This window comes from Amborella trichopoda, chromosome 2 (assembly GCF_054954075.1).
Source record: "Amborella trichopoda isolate Santa Cruz 75 chromosome 2, AtrichopodaSantaCruz75HAP2 v2.0, whole genome shotgun sequence".
NCBI lineage: Eukaryota > Viridiplantae > Streptophyta > Magnoliopsida > Amborellales > Amborellaceae > Amborella > Amborella trichopoda.
The window spans coordinates 53,420,001-53,443,195 of record NC_142337.1 but is presented as its reverse complement, the minus strand read 5'-3'; the positions used below and the strand labels follow the sequence as shown (position 1 = coordinate 53,443,195).

Sequence of the window (23,195 nt, the reverse complement as noted above, 5' to 3'; positions counted from 1 at the left end):
CTAAATATTCGAAAATTCCAAATTCCAAATTCAATTTTTCTTTGAAAATAATTATCTAATAATAATTATATAGATCTTGAATATTTGCTGTATTTTTTATGCACCGTACCCCATGCAAATAAAAGAGGCAACGGTTGCAAGCATGGCTTTCAGGCAACAAATATGTCCAAAAAAGCCGTGGAGGAACGGATGAGTCCCGTTCAAGATTCACTCGGGCTCAAAAAAAATGAAGTCCCCACTTTTCTGCAGCCAAGGATTCACCTAATAAAAGCCACGACATGCCCATGCCTTTCTAGCCTTGAACTACCATGGAGTGCACAATAAGGCCCTGATCCTGAAAAGCACACCAATGACCCCAATTTGGAACCCAAGGGACCTAAATATAGGTCCTATTAACTTAAAGTTGCTTCTCAAATTTTGGCTCAATCGGATGTCAAATTTTGGCTCAATCGGATGTCAAAACATGGAGAAATAAGGAAATTAAGATAAATAGGCACTGTACATGACATGTGTAGGGACAAAAAAAAAAAGAAATATTGCTGTAGAACCCCTAAAATTTGATCTCTAGTGGCCTCAACACCCTCACAATGAATTTAGAAGGCCAAAAAACCCTTAAGCCCCAACTTTTGTGCAAACAGACCTTTCCAGGTCACACTTTTCAAAACATGGGGTGTTTCATACTATTTAGGGTTTTGAAGCTCACAGGCCACGCGTGTTATAATTGTAATGCCTATCGTCATATCTCCACACAAATCCCACAAAAATTGGGCTTGGGATATTGCTCTTGTAACTTACTCGAATTTCAGGGGTCTTTTGGAAAGATTTATAGCCCATAATGTTCGAGGGATTGCGCTCTACCATTTCCAGTCATACATAATAAAAAATCGGGGCCAAATTATGCTGGAAAATGAAGAATTTGTATATGGAAAAGAGCAGATGAACCAAGAAACCATAAAACACTCAAAACACACTCAAATCTTCGCATTTTTTTGGTAAAATCAATCGTAGAAGTCCTATCAAATCTACATTCTTATCATGAAATATCGCTCAGTTCAATGTCCGAATATTAAGATTCAAAGCCCTGTATTATAGGTATAGGATGGGAAACCTTTGGGAAGGATTAGATGGGGAATTTAGAACTTTCTCAACTCTACATTTGGTCAATTTTCCTTTTGGCCGAAAATTTTAATTTTACACCCGTCTTTTTCCCCTTCTTTTAATTATCCACTTATGTTTGTACGATATCTATAAAAGGGGTTGAGCCCCTCATTTGTAAGGGCTGGGAAGTTTGGAGTTCATTTTAATAAAATTTGGGAGTTGATTACTGTTTGCATGCTTGAGAGGAGAGAGAGAAATGTTTTTGCATAAGATCATACCCTACCCAATCCCTAACCAGCCATTAACCTCACCCTAGTTACCTCAACCCAAGCCCAACCCCACTTAACCAAGGTTACCAAAACTATAATCATAAACCAACCATTTCCTTAACCTCAACCCTAACCAAACGCAAACTAGATCACTTGAACCCAACCAAACCCACCTAGGTCCACTCAACCCTAGCCTACCCAAACTGGCTCGAGCCCGCTTGACCTAATCCACCTACCCAAGCCTTCTTGCTCACACCTAACCCTACCCTCTCAACTCATTCGAACCTACCTAGGCCTATTTGAGACCACCTAGTTCAACCCATTCGAACCTACCGAAACATTCCAATTCACTTGAACCTTCCTAAGCTTCCTCAAACCACCTAAGCCAACTCGCCTAACCCCATATCTCCAAGCCAACTCGAACCTACTCTCTTGAGCCCACTCTAGCTCGCCCATCCCAGTTAATTTCAAACAAAACCTATTCCTACCCAACCTATCTAGACCTAGCCCACATCTAGGTCCATTGCATCCCATGAGTGTGCAATTGAGTGGGACCAAACGTGCAAGGGAGCAATAGTCAAACCATGCTCTAAGTTTGCTGGTAGTGAAGGCATAGGTCCGGTTCCCTACCCTTTCGGGAGATATCTCTGAGATTAGGTGCCATCGCATCCCGCTGGACAACGAACATCATAAGGCTTTCTATGGCGTCAAAAAGCCGTGATCTAAAGGGGCTACGACATGGGCATGTCTGACCCATTTGCTTCAATTTTGAGGCAAGCCCTCGTTGTTTACCTCCTGCAAATTAATTTGCTGGTTTACCATTCCCACCGCACCACTTTGCTTTATCCGATTACGCACTAATGGCCTACGGGTCACATGTGAGCACACAGGTGTACGTCACATAGGGCTACGTACAAGGGCCAGCAGACCACCAAAATTTCAAAATTTCAAAAAAAAAATCTCAAAAATAACTGTTTTGCCCAAGGGAATAAATGTGTATTATACGCACTCCAAGAAAAAAAGTAATTTTGTATTTCTTTAAAATAAAAAGAAAATCGATCAAACTATACTTAGGTTTTGAACTTGTAAAGGATTGAGGTTTGTATTGGGCATAAACCATAGACATCGATGTAAGGCACAAGTCAAAACTGTGGCTTAAGATATAATTGCGATGCCAGAAAGTCTTATGCTAATGTGAAAATCTATCGGCACCCGCTAATTATAAAATTTAAAGCTCTGAAAATAAAGTAGATCAAGAAAATCTATGTACAATCGAAGGTGGGCGGTCTAGATAATGCGTTATTCTTATGACTTGAAATCTCTCTTTCTTTTATAATATTTATACATCTCAATGTCGAGATGATCTAGTTGAGGTTTTTTTAGCATCAAAACAACCTTTTCCAAAAGGCTCTTAAGGTGTGTCTTACTTCAATAGCATAAGTTTGACACTTAATATAAACTTTTAACATTATATTTGAAATTTGTAAAATCATTGGTGATTTCAAAATATTCAATAGTTAAACTTTCAAGTGGAATTCAATAAATTTATTAAAGAAAAAGATAAATTTTTCTTTTGAAAAAGCTTTCTTGTAAGTTCAACTTCAATGTTCAATTCCTTAACCTCCTTTAAAATTGATTTATTTATGGGAAAGTCAAAGCCTTTCATTCCACATATAAAGCATATGTGTCCTTGGCTCTCAAATGTCCGACCTGAATAGAGTTGGCTCTTGAGTGTTGGATCTTGATCAGATGGCTCAGAGTGTTTTGATAAATTAGTTTGCAGCAAAATTTGAGGCATGCATGCATCTAAAAGGGGCACCCATGATAAAATAATAAAAATATTTTTGGTGATAGAAAATTATTAGAATAACAGTGTAAGATTAAGGGGCTTTTTGGTCATTTATTTTTATTAGAAATAATTTTTTTCCCTTAGGTGTACCCCAATGATAAGAAAGACGTCCCAAATTTTCACTTTAAAATATTTTGTAGAAAAAAGATTAAAAACCTATTGGCATGACATCCTGACATGAACAATCCCAGCTATCCATTCTGATCAAACAGTTAGGAACTGGGGTCAAATATGCTTTATATATAGGTAGGGTCAATAAAAAACGTTCCCATTATGTGTAACCCCATGGATGATACTTTCTATGCATGGTTTTTTAAACTATACAACTAACCAAATTACTATTTATTTTTACAGCCATCCCCAAGGAAAAAAATTATTATTATTTTTACCAAAATAGCCCCATGTATAACCCCACAATTCTTTCTCCAAAAACCGTAACCTGAACACATTAACTTTGAACTAGTGTTCGCAAAATTGAACCGGAATGGTTAATCGGTCAAGAGGTTGGGAGCGTTTGAACCGGAACCCGACTAACCGGGGCAGTTAACCAGACTAACCGATCAAGTTGATTTTTATTTAAAAAAAAATGGGTCAAAAACCTCCAAAAATAAAAAAAATAGAAAAACTTAAATTAAGTGTATACTATCATATTATATACATTTATCTTGCAAAAAAAAAATCGAAACAACTTTTTATATAATTAATATTTGAATACTATGAAGATATGTAAGACAATTTATAATTTAACATTAATTCAATTAATGAAGTTACAAAGTCCAACTAACAATGGCTAGTAGTAATGAGAGTGATGAGGGGGATCATAGTATTGTTGTATTTCACTATTAGGGTTTACAGGGTGAAAAATCTGAGTAAGGCCTGGTGGAGTCTGTAATGCGGCAGTGGTGTCCCCTCGCCAGTCATGAACATTTCCCATGGTTCCCCCTTGGCCAAAGTCTCCTAGACTCGTCCAGCCTTCGTACTTTCCCCCACTATGTTCTGTGTTACCCTGACCCTGTTCTATGTTATGGCCCTCAACAGCTTCAATATTATCATCATCATGAATATCCAAGTTATGGCGATGGTTACGGCTTCGTTTCTTCCTTGTCGAGTAACTGCTACGCCTCGATGCCTGGACTTTCCCCCGAGCCAATCTCATTAAATCTTCTTGTTCATCGGGCACCATATCATGTTGTGCTCCTTCACATTCCTAGATGACTGGATCTCGCCAGTTGTTTTCTATTGTCCCATCTGTCTCCTCATCATCCTGTGACTCATCTTCATCTTGTGTATAATTGTCATCCATGTCTATTACCATGTCTCCTTCATTGGATGCTGCAACATCCACATTATCATCCAAATCGACAATTGCCCCACTAAAAAAATCCTGGTCTAGTAGTAAAGTCCTTAGTAATACTCACTCATCAGCGAGGTCCCTCCAGAAGATGTAATCAAGGTTGATCAGTGTGTAGTCTGCTGGCGTCCTCCTTATATGTCTCTCTCTCAATTTCAAATTGTAATGAATATACACCAAGTTGTGCAACATCTGAGTCTTTAACCTATTCCGCCTCGACGTGAACATCCACTGAAATGTACTCCAGTTTCTCTCACAGCCTGAGGCAGCACAGGTTTGACTCAAAATTCTAACTGTAATCTTTTGCAATTGCTTTGTTCGAATTCCATGTATCGTCCACCATTGTGCTGACACAGACAAACAAAGAAATACTTAACTATAAAAAATAAATTGATTTAAAAAGACCACAAATAGTATTATACTAAATTATTACAAGTTTTAACTTAAACTAACCTGGGTACAATTTTTCAACTGCTTTTTTAGCATTGTTGCATGCAAATTCCCCATTATTTTCATGTACATGATAAGCTAGAAATAACAAGATGTATATACAAGAAATTAGTACAACATAACAATGCAATTTATTATTCTAAATTGAAATTTTATTACAGACACGTTTTGATTAAGGTTTACCTGCTGCATACACTCCATCTGAGTTTCAACATCAGGCTCAAGCCTGTAGATGCAGATTCTAACCCCCTCCATGATATCTGCATCATCTAAGGTGGCATTGGAGTACAATTTTGTGGATTAAGAAAGAATCATGTACATGGTTTATTATATTATTAATTACAATAACTTTACTCGGAGTTGAAAAAGAATCATGAATTGCGACAATGAATCATAAATTATCTGCTGCATGGATATCTCGATGCAGTTGGTCTCTCCACCTACGAACAACGATCTCCAAGATCTCTTCAGTCCATATATCATTATCATATATAGCTTCCCTTGCACGTCTCATTGCATCGAACAGAAACCGCATTGTGGGTTTATCATCAGAGTCAACTAACCTCAACACCCGCACTAGAGGTTCAGTTATATAAATTACATGGTTACATCGAGCCTAGAACCTTCGATCGACAAGGATAGTTTCAACTTGCCTTTCATGTTGACTCATTGCTGCCCTATCAGTCTGCCATTTATTAGAGCGTATCATTAACCTCAATACTGCCTTGTTGACCAATATCGATTGTATAGTAACGAACGTTATAGCAAACCTAGTAGTGGACTCCCTGACAATCTCTCGCATGCCATGCTCCCTCATCAATGCATAAAGGTACGTGTCATTGTATATAAACTTTGTAATCAACTTGTACTTCAAAATACAAGTTTTAATCCTCTTTAGCTTCCTTATTTCTTTAAGCATCAAAATAACACAATGGGCAACACAAGGAGTCCAATAAAGATTGGGTCTTCTCTCCATTAGCAACAAGCCTGCCTTTTTGTAGTTCGCGGTATTATCACTCACTACTTGGACCATACTTTCAAGCCCAACCTCATCTACAATTTTGTCCAAGTGTGTGCATATCAGTCTCCCAGTATGACTCTTTCTTGATAAATCAATGTTAGAGTGGTAAATAGTGCCCTTAGGAAAACTTATTAAAAAATTGACAAGATACCTATGGGATTTGTCTTTTTAATCATCAGTCATGATGATCACTCCTCTACCTAGTCAACAGACCTTGAACTACGCAATATGCTTATCGACATCATGAACAACAACTCCTAAATATGGCCCTGCAAACTCCTTCGCAGTTGGACCTCTAACACCCGTCCCTACCTCAGCTATAGAAGCTACTATTTGTGGGTAGAAGTCTGAGCTCGTAGAATTAAATGGCAGTGCATTAGCATACCAAAATATGCGAATCTTTTCTATTAATATACCTGTTGATGGAAATTTTATTTTATTTTGATGATATTGTGGCTTGTGGGGACCAAATCCAGAGGGTTCGCAGGTCATTGGTGGAACATCTATGAGTTTATGTCGTTGAGTAGTAGATGACCGACTATAAGAGGATGGGCGACTAGAGAAACTACACCTAAATCTACTAGATGTGGACCTAAGCAATGAAGGCCCCGCATCCTCCCCTACCTAGTACTACAGGTTCTTGAGGCTGACAGTTACTGGATACTCCATTCCTTCTCCTACACATATCTTGAATTTCTATTTGTCTATAATTCAGCTCTTGGAGACTGACGATCTTATTCTGTTTGCGCATCGAATTCTGCTTCTTGTTCCTCTTCCTCATCTATTGGATTTTCGTACCCCCTTCCTATTTCCTCTGCATCCCTTTCTCTCTGCAACTTTTTTCATTTTTTTTCTGTAATTAATTTTAACATTTGTTGTTTTACTTCCGATGGCACTTCTTTACAACTGATAATATTACCCTTTACCCAATCAAGGTATTCTTTTAGGCGGTAAATACCACCACCCATTTCTTTGTTACAAAAATTACATCGAACTCTTTCTTTGTTATTCATTTTTGTGCCATACTGCCATGTCACATCTCTCCTCCTCATCTTATTACTTTCTTGTAAATTTTCCTGAACATAAAAGTTCATTAAAAAAATATTTATTTGGGAAGATCACTCTATCAAGGGGACTTTGTAAGAATGGCGAGATCACAACAAAGATTAATTTACATGTATATGAACAAGAAAAAAAGAAAAAAAAAACAAAGCAATACTTAAGAATGCATAACCCTTGATTTACCCAAAGAAAATTGATAGGGGCCTTCTCCCCACTGATTTACCCAAAGAAATAGTAGAGAAGTATGATTAGGTTGAGGTAGGAGTTTATGAGGGTTAGTCTTCTTCTATGTTACGGGACTTCAATTTTCCAACATATAAGCCCAGACATGAATTTATTCAACAGAGGTTAGGCGATTCTTGCCTCCTTATCAAGGACACTGCTGAAGCATTCTATGGCTAAGAATAAAGAGATTCCTGGGTGATAAGAATTTCCTTCTATTTTTTTCCTCTTTATGAAGACATTGTTGATATATGGTATATTTTATGGCTAGAAGAATAGAGAGCCGGTGAATAGGAATTTTCCTTCTTTTGTCTCCTTGTCAATGAGATTGTTGAAGTATTATTTGATATGAAAAATGAAATACGCAGTACTTGAGGTCAAACTCTGGTTACATTCATAGGGGCAGTCAACTCTAACATGACAAAAACAATAAAACACTGTATAAAGAACCAAACATTACTTTTAAGTCATGCACTCCAAACTTGACTTCTTTTTGTCAAAAAGTACCATAACTTGCATTACATTGTAACTTACCCCTAATGGTGAAAAATCAATTCAATAGACCATTGTATAAAGAACCAAAAAAAGCCATCACAAGCATCATAGATGAACTATGATAGTCCATCATCCAAATGAAAAGCAAGCATGAATTCTTCTACCTAAGAATTACCGTAGAAAATATATCAAATTTTGACAAAAATATATCGAATATCAACCAAAAATGCAATTCCAGATTTTCAATTATCACAAACACGTCAAAAATATAACAAAAAAATTATATATGTATTTTCCATGGAGTTTCCTGCAATAAAAAAATATATATGTATTTCTCCATGTATTTCTTCAATTTTTTTTCAGGAAACCCTAAATTCCTAAAATCGAGCTCCAAATCTTTGTTTTTGTTCTCAAATGCGTTCTTTTGTTGAATGCAATCAATAATATCAGTCAAATATTGTCTGAATAATCCTAAAAAAGGCTGTAAAATTAAGAAAAAACTAAAAAAATTGGGTTCGAACTTATCTTGTTTGCTTCAATCTCAAAATTGTGCTTCAAATCTCTCCATTTCAATGAAATCAGGAGTCTAGAAATATAAATATCTTTGTGATCATTAAAATCCTCCAATTTTTATCGAAAAAAAATGAAAAAGCACTTCAAAATCCTTAGATTGGCGGATTTTTCATAAAAAATTGAAGAACACCAAAAAACACACCTAAAAATTGCTAAAAACGAAATAATTTTGGAGTTTTTAATTCAACATAGAAGATTTGAAGGTATAGTACAATAATTGAGCGAAAAAAACAAAAAACTGCAGTAAAACGCATAAAAAAAAGGTTGCAAAAGGGCGGATCACGGGTTCTGCCCAAAATAACAGGCTCTGCTACAAATAACAAATGTTATTTTTAAGTGCGTCGTTTTAACGTTATATCGACTGAACTGGAGCGGTTATGAAAAAATCGGCCGGTTTTGGAAATATATCACCGGTTCGATATCGAACCGGCCGGTTTTTTTTGGAAGCTTCATTTTTTTAGTAGTACCGTAAAACCAGCCTTAACAGGAATCAGCACCCTGTCGGTACCGATCTAACCAGCCGGTTCCAGTTCTGACCGGTTGGTTTCGTGAACACTGCTCTAAACACTTTCTAACTAGTAATTATCAATCATCTAAAAGTAAAAAATTTATCTGTAGTTTGATTGCTACCACTGATCAACCCAAAAAGAAAATGAAGAAGCCAAATTCTATCATTTTAATATTTTTAATGTAAATTTTTTTGAAAACCTTAAATATATCAGACTTTAAAAAATAATCATAGTGGCCTTAAAATTTAAAAAATAATCATAGTTGCCTAAGAAGTACCTTAAAATCTATCACCTGTATTGGAACTTTTGAAAGTGATTTAAAACTTACTCAGACATTCACTAAAATATCTAAAGAAAGCCAAAAAATTTACAGACTTGACAAAATAAAAGACTATGAAAGGGAACTTTATATTTATTGCCTAACTTCCCAGTAAAATTCTGATAAATCCCCCACAAAAAAGACACAAATAATAATATCCTAAGAAAATTCTCGCCGATAACATCACAATGACAATAATTGTGACCAAATCTATGAAATTATCTAATTCAGTTGTTAAGAGTTTGATACTTGTGAGAAGGGGGCTGGGTTCGTGGTAGTAGTACCACCCGAGCCCTAGTTAAAGGCCACAACATCTATTCTCACTAACAGTTTCAAAAATTAACTCTTTCCACAACGGGTAGGGGCATAAGGCATGTGATTCCTACTAATCTACCCAAAAAACAGAGAGTTAATACTTGTGAGTTGGTTGAGTTTGTTAGTTAACACTCGTAAGTTGGTTGAGTTTGTTATATGAGAGTGGAAGACATTATGCTGGTAATTAAAAGTTAATATTTCTGAGTTGTTTGGTTTTGGATGGGTGAAATAAGCACAAAACAATAATATGCAAATGATAATTACTTCCTTTGAAGAGCAGAGAGGTAATGATTTCGCTGAAGAGCACAAAGGCAATTGTTATGTCATTCTAGTGAAGAGCACATATGCATTTATAAATGCACAAGAAAAATAATGTTCTTTTGTTTTAAAGCACATCTTAATGACGTTTTTCTCATGACAATGTTTTCCCCCATTAGAACGAATCTCAGTGTACATTGAGGATCTTGTGTGAATTTATCATTGGAATCCAACAAAACAGTGGAAAAAATGAATCCTTGATTGTTCGATGCACACCAATAATATGATCGAATAATACGACACTTGAATGAGAGGTTCGTTCCCCAGGTAAAGGAAAGAAACATGACTATTCACTGTGACTTCATGTTGAAGGAACATGCCTTCTGATTTTTATAAAAGCCCAAGAGTTTATATTGTAGCATAAACTCAAAGGCAAATTGTAGGAGAGGAGGTGATTTGAAAGTTGAGACTGACGAGATACATTTTGCCCGAACTTTTTTTTGTGTTCATATTTTTTGTTTTTATTTAGAGTACCTAGATTATGAAAAAATTGACATTAACTAGACTCCTTTTTTAGAGAAATGAATTCCATCACATGCTAGCTATTCATATATGAATTTTTCATTTTGGCCGTTTGGGCTTCTAGTATTTCTTATTCTAGAAGGTTTACAAATTACAAGATCATTTTTTGACAATCAGATCAAGGGTTTCAAAAGCTCTAAAATCTTTTTCCTTTTGGATGCATGGTGATCCACAGACGATGTGAAGATCTTCAGCTATGAAATTCAAAATACGGATATGTGTTTTGGGCACAAGACCATGCATATAAACTGCTCTTGCAGGTTCACCATTGCAGGGGCCTGGCTTTTTTTCTTTTTCCTTTTTAACAGGACAGGGGAAGAAATCGCAAATGCCTGCAACGCTTCCAGGAAGATGAAGATACTTGCCCTTCTGATCTAATAATATACTATCTGAAAAGAAAGAAGATGAAAGAACATGATCAAACCCAAATTAAAATAACAAACATCCATAAACTACGCAGCCATTAGGAATGGGCTTAAGGCTAGTAGTCGGGGTGGCGGGGTGCCAGAAAATGATGTCTTGAGTTCTATTTCTACCACGAGTAGGAAGGGCCATCCCCACTGCACTACCCAAAAAAATAAAATAAATACGCTACCATTTATAACAACTATTTAAGAATATTGAACTAGTTGCTTTGCTAATTCAGGCTGTTATGCCAGAGCGATCAGATATAAGCTACCATTGCAACCAATTCATACCTCATACTGCATATTTATCATTAATAGAAATGAAAATATTCCCTGCAAATGATAGAATTCAAAAGTCTCAAACCACTCAACTGGTATTTTATATTATGCATTATTCAAATAAATGAATACATTCACTGTGAAGAACAATATTCGAACCACTACTTGGTAAAACAATACACATACACATACACACACATACAATTTGGATTTCCACACTCTTGCTTCTACATTTCCAATCACTGGTCATCTGTCTCTGATGCATGCATGCATTCAGCATCTTATGATAATTGTGCATGAAAAAATACCTTGTACATGGAAAAAACAATCACAAAATGTTTCATGAACACCTCCATACGACAACAATTTAATGGCACCTAACAAATTGGGAAGAAGCCTCCTTTCATTCTTATACAAAAACAGTGCCCCAAGAACTCTTTTAAGTTTTGGATCGAGGTGTTCTGCTATCGTTTTTATGAGCATTTGAAGGCAATCTCTTTGGTGTTTTGTTTGTTGCATTGTCTTGCTTTGATGGAGTTGTTGATTTGTTAGGACTTGCAGCAGCACTTCTTTCGGCAATTCTCTTCTGGCGTTGAATTCGCAATTCTTCAACTCGCCTTCTTTCCTCTTCTTCCTGCTTGTCATTTTACAAGAGAAGATTTTTCATTTGGCAGTAATGATAAGCATGGAGACTAATATTCCCATAAAATTCCTTAGAAAATATTAGCAACAGTAACTTCAAGAACACACACACCCAATAGATATATATATAGAGAGAGAGAGGCAGGCACATCTCATTAATTTTCCTTGACAGTGACACTAGGATGATAATTGCTGATAAAGTTAGAGAATACTGGTTGATTTGTCATTCCAGCTCCATTTCACAAAATATATGAAGAGGTATGTTTAAGTACCTTCTCCCTTTTGCTCTTTTGAGGTATACTCCTGCTTGGATTTATTCCTTTCCTCGAAATTATTTCGGATTTTGTTTTCGGAAGCGTTCCACTAACAACTTTAGTCTTCGTTCCGTTCTTCGCTTGTCCCTGTTTCTTGTCACCGACACCGCTTCCATTAGGAGATACAGTATCCTTGATATTACCATCCTTTTGGGGACTGGACTGCTTCTCAGCGCCATTAACCAAAGTGTCCATACCAAAATATAATGCAGGAGTCCAAGACGAATCAACTGATTCAACCCCCGAGTCACGATGTCGCATAATATAGAGATCAGGTTCAGGGGAGGGTGATATTACTGGCTTATTGTCGCCTGCAACATTTGGTGCCCCAGTTTTCTGTTGGGCTGGTGAAGGCCCATCCACATCAAAGCTTATTTCTGTTTTCCACTCACTATTATTATTTCGCATATCTGCTGTATCTCTAGTTGGGACCACAAAGGAGTCATCGACCAATTCTCTCTCTTTTTTTGCAATGTAGTGACCACGATCCTCTAGTACAGAGAAATCTGTTATTTCCCCTCCATCCATGTATCTTTCTGAATGGGTGATAACAAATGAATCTTCACTTCTCTTATTCTTGGAAATTGGGGATTCTTTATTGAGGTCCATTAAACCATCTTGTACAACACCAGAAGAATGCATTCTCTGTGGTAAGAATAACATCTCACCATCAGCCATCCTTTTTATGCTCATAGATGTAGTGCGGTTCTTCTCAAATTCAAAATTATCCATATGACCATTGGCTTTGAATTCCTCACTTCTCCCAGTTAAAATGAAGTCATTTGGCTCCATAATACCACGCTTGCCTACTCCATCTTGTGAACCAGACTGCCTAGAAGAAAGCTCAGCCTGGAGGCCCTGGATATCTACTTGTCGTTCATTAACCTCATGTGTGTTTTTACTGAAGTCAGGCTCGCATGTATTAGAATGTGACTCTCGATCTTGCAGTAGAAGGTTTTGAAAGGCATGCCAATCTCCACTTTGGTTTTCCACGGCATGGGTTGTTCCATCTGAACCATTCATGATTGACATACTTCCATCAAATCCATCAGAAGAATGTTTTTTCCCACTTCCTTTCTTATGAACTTTTTGAGATGATTTATGATGCTTCTCAAGAGAATTGAAGGCATCTTCTACATGCTGCTTGAGGTCGTCACCATCAATAACATCCTCCTCAGATGAATCTTCATCTGAATTGTCTTCCTTTTCTCCACCCCGTCTCCTTGATGTTATATAATTGATATTGCGGATAACCACCATTTTCGATGTCTTCTTACCAGGCTTCTTCATTTGGGATTCCCCCCTTGAAGCAGATTCTCTATCTAATGAGGTTTTATGCTCGGAATATGCATCAGATCCACTTTCTGGGCTAGAATCATCTTGGTCGCTACCCCCATCTTGAGGTCCTGAAGTAGATTCAGAGGTTTCGGGTCCCTCTTTACTCATAGACTTAGTTTTTATGCTTGAACGTTTCTTATGCTTTGCCCAAGAATCAAACTCTGGACCAATACCATGGTGGGGATCTTCCTTATATGGTGACCATGGTACATTTCCAGAAAATCCAGGATAATAACCAGGAATCATGTATCCTTGATATGGAGGTGCAGGTAAAACTGGACCCTGAAAGTTGTACATGTACTGTGGAGGCCCAGCTGGCGTTTGAAACTGTACATGGATATTGTCCCCTCCGGACTGGAACTGCCCGTTGATGGGGGGCCTGCTATCTGTACAATCAAAGATATTTCATCATATTGGTAGGAATTCATCCGAAGAGAAAACATACTATTATAGAATGGACTATGAAAACACCATAGTCCATCGGTCATAACATCCAATGAAATGATGAGTGGTGATGGAGATAGAGTGGGACCAACCAGCACAAGTCATGATCACCATAGTGGGTCACCCTTTTTCATCACTGTTCAATTCATTAGACAGTACAACTCAACAGGATTTGGTTTTTCCGTACTCTATATTCCATAGAATTATAGGACGTTTACTCAACTGAGAGCAAAGTTGGTAATACTGTACAATATCAGTACTACAATAATGCATACCTTGATTGGAACTTATATTCCCAACCGAATCAGCTACTCTTACGGCCTCTACAGAGTCACTGGCCTCAGATTCATTACCATTAATGCGTGGCAGGCCATTTTGACTAATAAGAGAGTCACTTGTAAGCACAACACCAGAATTTCCCATGTAAGGCATCTGTGACTGAACAGAAGCTGCCATTGCGACCAATTCTTCCATTGAGACACCAGAATCATGCTTTTTCTTGACTAACTCTATGAAGTTCATACATGCCTCCCTACATTGATATAGAATAATAAATCTATGTTTACTCACTGGAAAAGAAGTGATTGAATTGGAAACATTTTGTAGTTCGCAACACACAACTGTTAACAAATTGTGCCTGTCAATAAGTATCAACAATCCCTTCCAAGTAATCCCCACCAGAACAGTTTGCTTTGAATTTAGTCTATATCAGAGAATCTTACATGAATCACCCAAAGGAATGGGATCTGTTTATGATCAAATGCCATGATAAACTACATAAGATTTTGGGATCTCAATGAAAGCAATTATTTTAGACCAGCTTAGTGAAGAATGCAAATGGATAATGATAGTGAGAAGAAAGTATTACGAAACAAGAGTCATAAGAGTAGAGGAACCCTCACTTCATTCGGGAAGCTCCAAAGATGTTAGAAAATGAGATGAGATCATCTATGTTATCCATCTCAAATCCAGCAGCTAAAGCTTGTGCATATGCCATTGCTTGCTCTCTATGAAGTACAGCTTTTCTGGTCTCCAGAACTTGTAGAAGACGTTGTCTGCCGGAGAACAGATATGACAAGGAAGATAGAATAAATCAATTATATATTACTGAAACCATGACAACATTTCTTTCTTGAAGCAGAATAATTAAACAAATATGATCAATCCAAGGGAGATAGTTATTACTTGGATTCTCCTTGTTTAGGTTCACTGCCATTTGCCTCACTTGTTGCCTGGTGTTTGCTCATGCATATGTACATTACAAGAAAGTTCAAGGTAAGGCTCAAATGTTCCACTGTACTCTCTACCCCTCAACACAGAGTTCTTGAAATACCTTATTAAATGGAACGATCGCTTTCTCAGAGGCGGAATCAACCGTTACCTCATGGTCTGTTCGAATTACATTCAATTAGTTAAGATTCTTATGAATCCATCAAATGCAAAGGAGAACATGGTAAGATAATTGATACGTCACGTTTGGCATATGAAGTCTTTAAAAAGATGGCCAAAACTCATTGCAAAATCCAGTATTGAAGAAAGATCAACAAGAACAGCATTAACATGTACTGGATGGGTAGATTTTGAGGAATGGATACAATTTTTAAGTAGGATGACAACCAATACATAATTCTTTGTACAAATAATACACAAACTATAGCAGACAGAAATGAGTGGCCATTCACAAAAAGTACCCCATAATGTTTTGGCCTTCATTTCTCAAAGATAAGTCTTGACATCTACTGTGAAAACTGAGGTGTTGAATACAATTTGAAACCTGAAAGAAAGAACTTAATCCTGGTTTATCCCTACTCACAAAGCACTGTATGAGCCATTTAATATGCAACTATCTAACCCTGTACATCAAATTATTCAAATGCATGTTCTAAGATTAGGCTCAGGAGCATTTAATTTTTTAATCACACAAATCATTTCCTAGAATTGGTCGAACTGTCGAAGAATTGGACTACTGCCTGCAAATCGACTTTACTCAACAAATTAAATGTTACAAGTGAATCACCAACTCATATGATACAAAAAATAAATTTAGAAGATCAAAGCTAACAAAAAGTGATTAAATCCAGATCTGCTCAGAACTGTTTAGCTACACAGTCATTCATTGCCCAATTATGTGGAAAAAATAAAAAGAACTGAATTCCAATCCTTAGAACTTTTGAAATTTGTCTACGCACAGGAGGTAAATTTGGAAGGTGATACGTCCAATTTTGAAAGATCCAAATTATATTTCTTGGAAAATTAACCACACAAATTAAAACAAGCTGTTCGAATAATACCTTCCACTGTTTGTCCAGCTCCCAAGGCTTTTGAAAGCGAGCCATCAACCTGAAATCCCAGACAACAAAGATAAGACTAACTCCCAAACTTCAATCAGAAAAGCAAGGAGAAACTAACCGAAGAGAGCATCTTCGACTGAGCCTCGATAGAATCTTCAATCTGAACAATCTCCTTTTCAATTGTCCACACTCTTTCTAGCACCTCTGGTGTGCTAACAAACCTGACAAATCTGCATAATTTTCACAGTAAGAAACAGAATTATCAGGAAAAACACATCATTGTCCACACCCAGTATAATTCACACTCTTCAAAGCCCCAAAATTCACCACATTGCAGAAGGCAATCGCAGATATACCTTTCCAATGTGCCTTTTGTAAACCAAGTCGCAACTCTCTCTGAGCCACTAGGAACCTGCAATCGAATTGAGTACCCCCCTTTCGAGATCTGCTCTCTAGCCGCTTCCAAATGCGTAACAAAGGGTTGAAACAAACCAGAGGCAAGCTTCTCCCCTTTGCCGCCTGAGAACACAACCAGATCGCACCTGCAAATTACAAACCCAAATTCAAGAGAATTATTTCTCGTTGCCTTAGAGAATTACTTTCACACCCAAAATTCAATAGAATTAGCCGCCAGACTGCAGAGGAAGCAAAACTCTAGAGCTTCAGCCATTGAACACACCTGGTTCTAGTTGGGGTAAGCTGAAAGACCACATAATCAAGAAGAGTGCTCGGATCCATGGCTTCAAGCTTGTCAATGGAGGAAACACAGTCGATTGAGCTCTCAAAATCTAGGGCATACCTCGAGGTTAGTTGCTCGACTGAAGAAGAAGCTCAATCCAGGCTATAGCATTTCCAAAATTACAATGTGGGTTTCCTTCATCTATAGCGACCAAGAGAGAGAAAGAGAAGTGGTGGTGGAACAGAGAGAAAAAGTGACAGAAAGCAGAGGAGTGAGAGTGGCGCCAGCCCATTGCTGATGCCGTGGACATGTGAGGCACATGGGCCCCACGGGCCTGCCGACGCCCGTTTTAGCCGGGCTGGCTGGTTGGTGGATCAACTGATGACACATCACCTCCTACAAGAGAGAGAACGAATATGTAGAGAGAGAACATGGAGAGAAAAAAAAAGGACATGTCGAGAGAATATGGGAATGAGAATATTTTGATCGCAGAGAGAGATCATATAAATAGAGAAGGGTAGCAACGGGCGGGGTGGCCCGGCCTGGTACACTTGGGCAGTCAAGAAAGCCTGCGAAGAAACCCCGATATAGAAAAGAAAGTAACTTAAAATATTATTAATGATGATGACGACGATAATCACAGATACGGTGGTATTTATAATTTTAGACAAATAAATACCTATTTGGTAATGAACCCCCTCTAATAATGTCTGTAAGTAGTTTGCTCGAAAAAATAAAATAAAATTAAGACCTGATCAACAAAATGTGAACTAATAACTAAGCTTGGCCAGGTCAAGAGAGGCTTAATGCAGTTGGGCTCAGCCCAAACTTTACTTTTTTTATCAATTTTATTTTATTTTTATTTACTCCGGCTTGATCCTCTCTTAAGCCCGACCAGACCAGAGCGGGCTGTAGGGTGCGTGACCCGTTGCCAGCCCAAAGAGGAGAGAGAATTTGGGGTAGAGAGATAAAGCAGAGGGCGTGGAGGAGAGAAAGACAGGGGTAGAGGAGAGAGAGATGCGGTGGCACATGATGGGGCCAGCAGGAGAGGCGCCGCCACAAGGGGGAAGAGAGAGAGTGTGTTGTTTGTATTCGATCGAATAATTTAGCAATCCCTTTGGAGTTTGGAGTATTAGATTGGCTCATGACTTTTTTAGACCACGACACCAACTGGCCACCCTGTTATCTAGCCATTCTGATCGTGACTTCCCACAATTATGTCTCTTTGATTATGTGTTTGTTTGATTGTGCTCTCATTGTAAGTACTTGTTTGATTATTAAGTAATGACTAGGTAAAAGCATGGTTATTTTGTCTGAGTTGGGGGTGAACTAAGCAACCAAATCACAGACATTATTCAATATTGTACGTTATTTTCTTCCTAATTTCATGAATCCTTCAAAGAGCATGTGATGGTTAATATTAGTGTTTTAAAACCGGACGATTTTCCATTGGGGATTGTTGATCATGGTGCGAATTCGTCAAACTATTTCACTGGCACTATGGTTCCTACCTAATTCTTTCTATATATATATACATATATATAGGAAAGGATTTGGTATGTCCACTCACGCATGGGGCTTCGTACGTCAACATTTGTGATTGTTTATCCTGATCCCAAGAGCCCTACAGCATTGAAAAGAAACCAACTGATGGCAGCGTCTCATCTCTCCCTCTCACGCGATGGGAACTCTCTCTCTCTCCATCTCCCGCCCACCTCTCTCTCTCTCTCTCTCTTAAGCTCTATAACTCATCTCTCTCCATCTATCTCTGGCGAGCTCCTCTCTCTCAAACCCTCGATGACCCTATCTCTCAAATCCTCGCTGGCCCACTGCTCCTCTCTTTCAATTTCTCTGAAACTCGCCCCTCTCTTTCAATCTCTCTTTTGACTACCCCTCTTAACCCCTCTCTATACACATCTCTTGTTGCCCATCCCTCTTGTTTTGGGATTTTGGTTGTTTTGGGTTTTGGAGCTCTGATACAGTTACAAAGCCAACTGAGGCTATGATAGCAGCCATGGCTAACGCAGAGGTCGATGATGATGTCTTGGGTTTCAACCCAACAACTCAAAAGCTCGAAACCGGAATGGCAAGAATTATGGGTAAAGAAGCAGCCCTTTTTGTGCCTTCTGGTACAATGACTAATCTCATTAGTGTTATGGTTCATTGTGAGATTAGAGGAAGTGAAGTGATTCTTGGAGATCAAAGCCATACTCATCTTTTAGATAATGGAGGGATTTCGACAATTGGATGTGCTCATTCAATAACAGTTCCGAGCAATTTGGATGGAACCATGGATATATCAATCTTATTGAAGTTGCAATCAGGGATCCTGTAGAGGCCATGTGTTATCTGACTACACCCAACTTTTCCAAGCAAATACCCCCATACAACATAGAATTTTTATGCACCCCACCCAACTTTTCCTAGCAAATACCCCATCCAAAAGTTTAATTTTTTTGGACGAAAACACCCTTCCCTCACATAACAAGTTATTTTCGTTGGAGAGGCCGGTCCAACATTTTGAACAGGGGGGCGATTATTTATGCTGGAATGGTCGGTCCGGCGTTTCATGGTGGCAGTTCAGTGTTTCATGGTGGCGGTCCGGCTATTATTTTTTGCTGGTATGGGCAGCCCGACATATTGAAGTTGCGTTCTGGCATTTTAAAGGGGCAATCCGATGTTTTGATATGGCGGTCCGGCATTTTGAAGGGGCGGTACGACATTTTGAAGTAGCGGTACGACGTTTTGAAGTGAGCAGTCCGGCATTGTACAAGTGCGGTCTGGCGTTTCCTTTCATTGGGATCTGACAACAATTTGTTACATGAGAAAAGGGTATTTTTGTCAAAAAAATTAACTTTTTGTATAGGGGGTATTTGCTAGGAAACATGAAGTTGCTAGAATTTGGGTGGGGTCAAGTGTGTAAAAAGTCCATTTTGTGGGGGATTTTGTAATTTTCCCTATTTTGGATCATAGTATAATGCATCCACACTTCTAGAAAACTATGTTTGTGGTATTTGTTTGACTCAAAATTTTGCATATACACTTTCTTCATCTCAATAATCAATCCTCCCCAAAAAAAAGTTCAATTTGAACCCTAGATATGGTCAAATTGAGTCCTCTCTAACAACAAATGTAGACCATTCATTTGGTGAATTTCAAGAAAAATCACTTTTTTTCTTTTCTAAAATTGTACATCTAACGATTATAAAGCCATCTAAAAAAATTGAAAAAGAAAAAAATCCTTCTAAGGATTAGATCTACGCATCTTATCAAAATGGACGAACTGTGTTAATTGGGCTAAAAAATACTTTCTAGATTGCGTTTTAAAATTTTTATTTTTTGTGATTGTTCATCAGAATGAAAAGAGTATATATTTTAAAAATTTGGATCAAACAAATGAATCTAACATGGTTTTTGAAGATTGTTGCATTATATTATTATGAAACCGATGCATGAAATCATTGCCCTATATATACTATGCAAATGGATACTATTAATAGCTTTAATAGCATCCAGATCTTTCCATAAGCCTACTATTCATTTTTAAACTTTCTAAAAGCCTACTATTCATTTTAATTGCTTTCCCAATTTTTTCAGGAAGGACTTGTTCACATGATCCCCATCAGAGAATTAGTTTTTAAACCAGTTAGGGAATTCTATAAATTCAGTTAATTTGAACTGAACATACCAACTATGCGAGGTCTTCGTGTTTTGATAGGAGAGTACTTCATCCCATGCTTTAATATATTCAAAGTAATGATAGGTTTTAATTTTAAACTCTTTGGTATTTAATGTCCTTGGTATATATATATATATATATATATATATATATATATATATATATATATATATATATATATATATATATTACTTTATTGAAAACAACTATTAGATTCTTAGGACATAATATCCATCATGGCACCATTATTCTTATAGATAGATCACTACAATTTGCTGATAAATTTTCTGATCAAATTTTAGATAAAAAACAACTCCAAAGGTTCTTAGGATGTCTTAATTATGTTATTGATTTTTATCAAGATCTTGCTATAGATGCTAAACCTCTACATGACAGATTAAAAAAGAATCCACCACCATGGACAGATATTCATACTAAAGCAGTACAATTAATGAAAAAGAAAGTCAAAACTCTCCTTTGTCTTTCTCTTCCTCACCCTATTGCTTTCAAAATTATTGAATGTGATGCTTCAGAGTTGGGTTTAGGAGGAATCCTAAAACAACAAGTGGATGGTCATGAACAATTACTCAGGTATACTTCTAAAGCCTGGAATCCAACCCAACAGAATTATTTTACGGTAAAAAATGAATTACTTACTATTGTCCATTGTGTCACAAAATTTAAAAGTGATATTCTCAATCAACATTTTCTCATACGCACTGATTGCAAAGCTGCTAAAGATATTCTGTAAAAAGATGTTCAAAATCTTGTTTCTAAACAAATCTTTGCTCGCTGGCAGGCAATTCTTTCTACCTTTGATTTCACCATTGAACATCTTCACGGTTCTGCCAATTCTCTTCTTGATTTTTTAACCCGTGAATTTTTGCAGGGGGAGCCACACTAACGCCAACGACGAAGAAACACCATTATCACTTGCACTACAGCTCTTTGCAGCCAATAAACATAATACTTTGTGATAATAAGCATTGAAAACATCATTCATTATTTTCTGGAATTCAGATGGGGCATTTTCCAAAATGGCATTACATTCCATTCATATTGACCAAATGGAACATTGAATGTTGTTTTATATTTATCTTTTTCTTGGATTTGTATTTGCCAGTATCTTGACTTCATATCAAATTTGGAAAATATACAAGCATTTGCTACTCGATCTAATAAATCTTTTGTATTAGGGATTGGATACCTTATCCATTGTAAGACTTTATTTAATGACTTATAATTGATAACCAGTCTTGGAACTCCTCATTATTTTTCAACATTTTTATTGATATAGAAAGTTGCACAACTTCATGGTGATGAGCTTGATCTGATAAGCTTTTTTATTTGGAGTTCAGCAATTTCTTTTCTACACATATCAAGTAGAGTAGTATTCACTTGAATTGGTCTTGCTTTAGTAGGAATTTGTTTTTCATCAAATCCAGGTTCATATGGGAGGCTGATACTATGTTTTTCCTTTCCCAGAAAGCGTTGGGATGTTCACTGCAGATAGAGGCTTCTATCTGTTGTTGGAGTTGTTAAATCTTTTGTAGTATCAAGGGATTTTGTAATTGTCCTTCCACATGTTTATATTTAATTTCTTGTTTTAAAGTATATAGAAATTTTTCTTTATTGTGTAATTGGCTTTTAACACTAGTTATTTCTTTGAGTTTAGGTTTATGAATGAATTCAAAGTGTATGGGTACCTCTTGATATTTGGAAGTGATTCCTGTATGGTCTATAGATAATGGATATAATAATGTAAGGAATGGGACTCCAAGGATAACTGCTTGGCTGAGTCCTTTTACCATAATAAATGGTGTTTGGATACATTGGTGATTGTTGCATACTGCGGCATTAGATAATTTATAGTTTATAAAGAGTCTACTGCCATCAGCAGTATTGAGATTTTGAGTTGTTTTATCAAAATATTTTGTTGGTACCAGTCCTTCATTGATACAATTTAAATCAGCACCTGAATCTATTAAGGCTGCTGTTTGAAATCTATAATCTTCTGCGACTATGATAATTACTTGAACAAACCATTTTTGTATAATGATTTTATCCAAAAGGTTAACTGAAGGAGACTGTTCAGTTATCAGAAGTGGTTTGTTTTCTGCGGTTTCTAGAGTATCTTTGGGTGGATCAGGACTATATGTAGTTACTAGATGATTAATATATATATATGATACTACAAAATGCCTATAGGCGAAAATGAATAGTGATTTTGCCTACCCTAATCACTGTCCAAAGTTCATCACACGATCACGATTGTCCGATAGTATTTTATTTTTCATTTTTTGCTACAAATCGAAATGATCTGAAATTTGGAACTTTTGTTCATAAAAAATAGAAGAATCTATGAAAAATATCGAACAAGTATTTTACATGAAAAACTTTGACCAAAATACCCTCGAAACTTTTTGGGCCTATTTTGGTCAATTTATTTTTCTTGAATTATTATTTTTTATATTTTTATTAGATGTGCCTCACTAAGATGTACACTCTTTAAATTTCAGATCATTCCGATTTGTAAAAAACAAAAGAAAAATAAAATACTACTGGACAATCGTGACCATGCGATGAACTTTGGACGGTGATGAGAGTAGGTGAAATCACTGTTCATTTTCGCTTATAGACGTTGGGAAGAATTTTCCTATATATATATATATATATATATATATATATATATATATATATATGAAAATGATTCTGTGAGCCAGTTGGCTCACAAGAAAAAATGAGCCCA

At 36.9% G+C, this 23,195-nt stretch overlaps 2 protein-coding genes across 2 annotated transcripts; both read right to left on the bottom strand.

Moving 5' to 3' along the window:
* Positions 1-5,633: 5,633 nt before the first annotated feature.
* LOC148783346 (uncharacterized) lies at positions 5,634-7,051 on the bottom strand. The gene is made up of 2 exons (XM_088859866.1): positions 6,958-7,051; positions 5,634-6,070 (listed from the first exon to the last, which is right to left on the bottom strand). The coding sequence occupies exons 1-2, from the start codon at positions 7,049-7,051 to the stop codon at positions 5,634-5,636; spliced, it is 531 nt and encodes a 176-aa protein (XP_088715992.1).
* A 4,084-nt stretch (positions 7,052-11,135) lies between these two features.
* LOC18431487 (COP1-interacting protein 7) lies at positions 11,136-16,950 on the bottom strand. Its single transcript, XM_006841612.4, has 10 exons — positions 16,768-16,950; positions 16,445-16,630; positions 16,207-16,318; positions 16,089-16,137; positions 15,131-15,186; positions 14,983-15,029; positions 14,700-14,852; positions 14,073-14,329; positions 11,974-13,739; positions 11,136-11,693 (listed from the first exon to the last, which is right to left on the bottom strand). Exons 1-10 carry the CDS (start codon positions 16,824-16,826, stop codon positions 11,499-11,501), a joined length of 2,880 nt encoding a protein of 959 aa, XP_006841675.2. The 5' UTR covers positions 16,827-16,950; the 3' UTR covers positions 11,136-11,498.
* Between the last annotated feature and the right edge of the window lie 6,245 nt (positions 16,951-23,195).